Source organism: Nicotiana sylvestris, chromosome 12 (assembly GCF_000393655.2).
Source record: "Nicotiana sylvestris chromosome 12, ASM39365v2, whole genome shotgun sequence".
NCBI lineage: Eukaryota > Viridiplantae > Streptophyta > Magnoliopsida > Solanales > Solanaceae > Nicotiana > Nicotiana sylvestris.
Window position 1 is genome coordinate 128,133,380 of NC_091068.1, and position 4,518 is coordinate 128,137,897.

Sequence of the window (4,518 nt, forward strand, 5' to 3'; positions counted from 1 at the left end):
TTACCAGATTGGTACTTGTGCACACTTTTGATAAGAACTCTACTTTATTCCCTTTATCATAGATTTAATAGACACTCAGGAGACTGTACTTCAGGCCATCCACATAGTACACGTTCTCAATTTTGAGTGACAAGGAGATTTTCCAACTTTTCTAGCACTGAGAATGTACCGTTTCCTTTTTCAAGGGGTACATTCCCTTCCTGCAGGGCTTTCAGTGAGAAGAAATCTATGGTGCTTCCAGTCACGTGCTTTGAGCATCCATTTTCCATGGTTCATTGCAGTCCACTTCCTCTCACTATTCCTTGCTCATGCAAATTATGGGTTAGATTTAGGAACCCAAACTAGTTTGGGTCCCTTGTTATGATAAAAAGGATGGATTTTTTTTCTTCTAGAGTGTGTTTCTCATTATTGAGGCCTTCTATTGTTTCCTTCAAGTCAACGACCACTACCATCAGGTCATCTCTCTCATTTTCTACACTAGTTATTTTTTCATTTAGAGCTTCTTTTTCTTTTTCGAGATTAGCTATGGTCTCATTTAGGTCCACTACACAGACCACCGGATCATCTTTAGATTGTTCAGCTTCTCCTAGTTCTATGGTCAGGATCTCCTTATCATTATCAAGAATATAATAAGCATCAATTAGAACATTTGCTAATGACCTTAGCTTCTTATAAGAGTAGGGTTTCAGATTTCTCTGAACATCTCTAAAGTTTACCTCATCATCTTTATCTTCTTTATCCTTATCAGACTGAGCCATCAGCGCGAACAGTGAGTCATACTTCGTTGCTCCAATTTTCACTACCATCATGGAACTGTTTTCTGCATCTGGTTCCCTTTCTAATTCACTAGAGTAGTCTCCCCAAGCAGAAAGAGCCTGCTTCACAATGTTGTTAGCTGCACTTTTTCGATTGAATCATTTGTCTGGAACCAGGTTCCTTTTTGTTGCTTTGTCAGAATTTTATTTGTATTGCTCCTATTTTGCGAGTGGATAGTATTTGATGAAATGACCTGGCTTTCCGCACCTGTGACAGAGATCATTATTCCTTGCCTTACTTGAACTGTCCCTCTTTGGTATACCACCATTTCTTTGAACCATCTTTTGAAATCTTTTAGTAAGATAGGCCATATCACTATCTTCATCACTTGAGTCACTGCTTTCAGCCTTAAGTACCAGGTTCTTTTCCTTCTTCGGCTCTCTCCTTTTACTGTCTTTCTTTCTTTTCATCTTGTATGTCTTCACATTGCCAATCAACTCATCCATGGTTAGAGTTTGTAGATCTTTAGCTTCAATGATGGCATTTACCTTACTTTCCCAAGAGCCAGGTAGAACACTGAGGATTTTTCTTACAAGCTTGTTTCTGGGAATAACATCTCCAAGTGAATGAAGCTCATTTATGATGGAGGTGAATCTGATGTGCATATCCTGTATAGACTCATCATCCTTCATCCTAAAGAGCTCATACTCTATGGTGAGCATGTCAATCTTGGACTGTTTAACCTGAGTAGTTCCTTCGTGTGCGGTTTGCAATGTTTCCCATATTTTTTTTGCAGTATCACAAGCTGACACTCTGTTGTACTCATCGGGTCCTATGCCACATACCAAGATTTTCTTAGCACGATAGTTCTTTTCTATGGCTTTTCTGTCAATGTCACTGTACTCTTTTCTGTCTTTCGGCCCCATTGGTCAAGTTTCTTCAACCTTCTTCATAGGAACATGTGGACCATCATAGATAATATCCCATATTTTTGAATCTTCAGCCATTATAAAATCTTGCATACGTGTCTTCCCCTAGCCGTAGTATTGACCATTGAATCTAGGAGGACTCTAGGTTGATTTTCCTTCCTCAAAGTTGGGTGGAACAGCCATTGAGATCCTTTCTAGGTGTTAGCCTTTTAGAAAGAACCCTCTCTAATACCGATTGTTAGTTTATATGAGTCCACCAAATAGTAGAGTTTCTGGTCCTCTATGAGGTTAAGCTGAGAATGCTAATAAAACTGTAAGTAAAGAAGACAAGGGATTTTTACGTGGAAAAATGCCACACAAGGGGATCAAGAAACCACGACCTACACTTGTAGGCTTTTAACTTCACTAACTTGCAATCTCACTATTACAAGCCACTTTATAATAACTCTATTACAAAGACTTCAACTAACTTATGATGCTCTCACCACAAGCCACTTTGTGACTCTTCTAGTTACAAAAAATTTAAACTTATGACTAAACCTAGTCTCAACATAAACTCGGAAGTTTACGGATTTTTGGTTCTCCTAAGACAAAGCTTCTAAGAAAGTAAGACAGGAGATAAAATGAAGAACAAATAACAAGATTACAACTCAATTTTGGATATACATAAACTCATTATGAAACTGATCCTTAGTGGAGTTGTCTTCTTGTTCTTGACATACCAGTGACTTCAATGCCAGATGAACACTGTTATGCTTGAGAGAATATCACTGAATGCACAAGTGAATTTCTTGTGCCTTGCACCGGGTTGTTATAATATAAAAGTCATCACAATGGATGGTGATATCAATTCTTGGTACACGCTTCTTCCTAATGAGAAGTGACTGCTGCATTGTCTGCTGCACAATCACTTTTGTACAGTTGTATACCATCTGTAAAGTTGACTTGTACTTTTATCAGAGAACACTAAGGGACCATATCCCAGTAGTGTTCGTCTTTTGTAACAGTGGCGAGATAGTCACTTTTTGCTATTACGTTCCAGCTGTACAGTTGACTTGTACTTCTGTCAGAGAACTCTAAGGGACCATGTCCCTGTTGTGTTCCTCTTTGTAATAGTTGCCGACAGTCACTGACTTGTACTTCTGTCGGAGAACCCTAAGGGACTAGGTCACCAGGTCCCTATTGTGTTCCTCCCTGTGGTTGTTCATTCATTTGCTGGAGATCAGACTAGACATTATTCATTTGAAGTGTATACCATGTGGGTTAGGTTCTTTATCTGGTTCTTAACAATAAGTTTGTTATATCATCAAAATATTAGAAGCATAAGGCAAAGACATTGAAAACCCATCAAAAACATCTGTTATACAATGCTATCAGCGGTGAAGAATATGAAAAAAATCTCAAGTTGTGAAACTACTAAGGAGATGTGGGATAGATTGGAAGTTACATATAAAGGGACAAACAAGGTAAAAGAAACAAGGATAAATCTATTGGTTCGTGAGTACGAGCTATTTCAAATGAAGGATGGAGAATCTGCTGAAGAAATGTTCTTCAGGTTCAACAAAATTCTTGGAGATCTGAAATACTTTGGTACAACAATAAAAAGCGGAGAACAAATTAGAAAAATTCTCAGAAGTCTACCTATGATTTGGCAGCCAAAATTCATTGCACTCGAATGTCAGGATCTTGACAAAATTTCCTATGATAAACTCAGAGGTGATCTAATAGCGTTTGAGAAAACTCACTTGGATAGAAAAATCCAACAAGAAAAGAAGAAAAAAGTCTCCTTCAAAGCAACTGTGGCTGAACCAGAGGATGAAGAAGAAAATGAAGGAGGAGAACAGGATGAAAACATTGCCATGCTTTCTCAAGTTGTAACTAGCATGATGAGAAAAAATAAAAACAACAGAAAAGGTAAACCAAAGTTCAGAGAGGGAAGGATAAACAATGAAAATGATGGAAGATGCTATGAATGTAGTAAACATGGACACATTCAAGCTGACTGTCCAGACTTAAAGAAGAAGCAGAGCAGGAATCTTCAAAGGAAGAAGTCATTTAGAGCTTAGAGTGATGAAGAAGAATCTGATCATAAAGAAATTACAAATATGTGCTTCATGTCCATAGAAGATGATAGCAATGAAGAATCAGGAGAGCATGGGTTCTTAGGTTATAGAGTAATAAATGAAGAAGAAGACTCAGATCAATTTGGTCTCATGGGAGACAAGGGAACTAGTGAGATATGTCCATAAATTGCCCTAATTGTTATGAACTCCAAGAATTCATTGATATTGCTCTTGAAGATATTGAAAGAGTTCTAAATGAACTCAGAAATATTCAGAGAGAAAAGAAAGAATGGGCTCTGAAGTTAGAGGTTTGTGAAATTGAACGTGATTTGCTATAGGAAGAAGTAAATGAACTTCAACTTAAATTGAGTGGAATGCAAAAATCCACTAGTCATAGTTCAGTCAGATCAAATCAGACTGTTCATCACAAATAGAAAAAATCTCATGGGTGTTCCTTTTGTGGTAAGAATATGCACAATACTAACCAATGCAGGAATAAAATCAGAGCAGAAAAAGATTCTGAAAATAGTCCATCTTGTTTTTATTATGGGAAAAAGAGCCACACCTCAAATCGCTGCAGGTTTAAGAACAATAGAAGATGGGTCTGGAGACCAAAATCTTCAAACCAAACTAACACTCAGCTTTCTAATCTTTCAGGATCCAAGCAAGCTTGGGTACCAAAAATAAGTAATTTTGTTTAGCAGGAACACCGCAAGAAGAATCGAAAAGCAAAATGGTATATCGATAGCACGTGTTCTAGACATATGACT

The 4,518-nt window shown here is 37.6% G+C and overlaps 2 protein-coding genes across 2 annotated transcripts; one reads left to right on the top strand and one right to left on the bottom strand.

The window, feature by feature from the left end:
* Positions 1–341: 341 nt before the first annotated feature.
* LOC138883707 (structural maintenance of chromosomes protein 3-like) lies at positions 342–1,682 on the bottom strand. Its single transcript, XM_070164412.1, has 3 exons — positions 1,350–1,682; positions 1,010–1,304; positions 342–895 (listed from the first exon to the last, which is right to left on the bottom strand). The coding sequence occupies exons 1-3, from the start codon at positions 1,680–1,682 to the stop codon at positions 342–344; spliced, it is 1,182 nt and encodes a 393-aa protein (XP_070020513.1).
* A 1,370-nt stretch (positions 1,683–3,052) lies between these two features.
* Positions 3,053–3,751, top strand: LOC138883708 (uncharacterized). The gene has a single exon (XM_070164413.1). It carries the CDS (start codon positions 3,053–3,055, stop codon positions 3,749–3,751), a length of 699 nt encoding a protein of 232 aa, XP_070020514.1.
* The last annotated feature ends 767 nt before the right edge of the window (positions 3,752–4,518 follow it).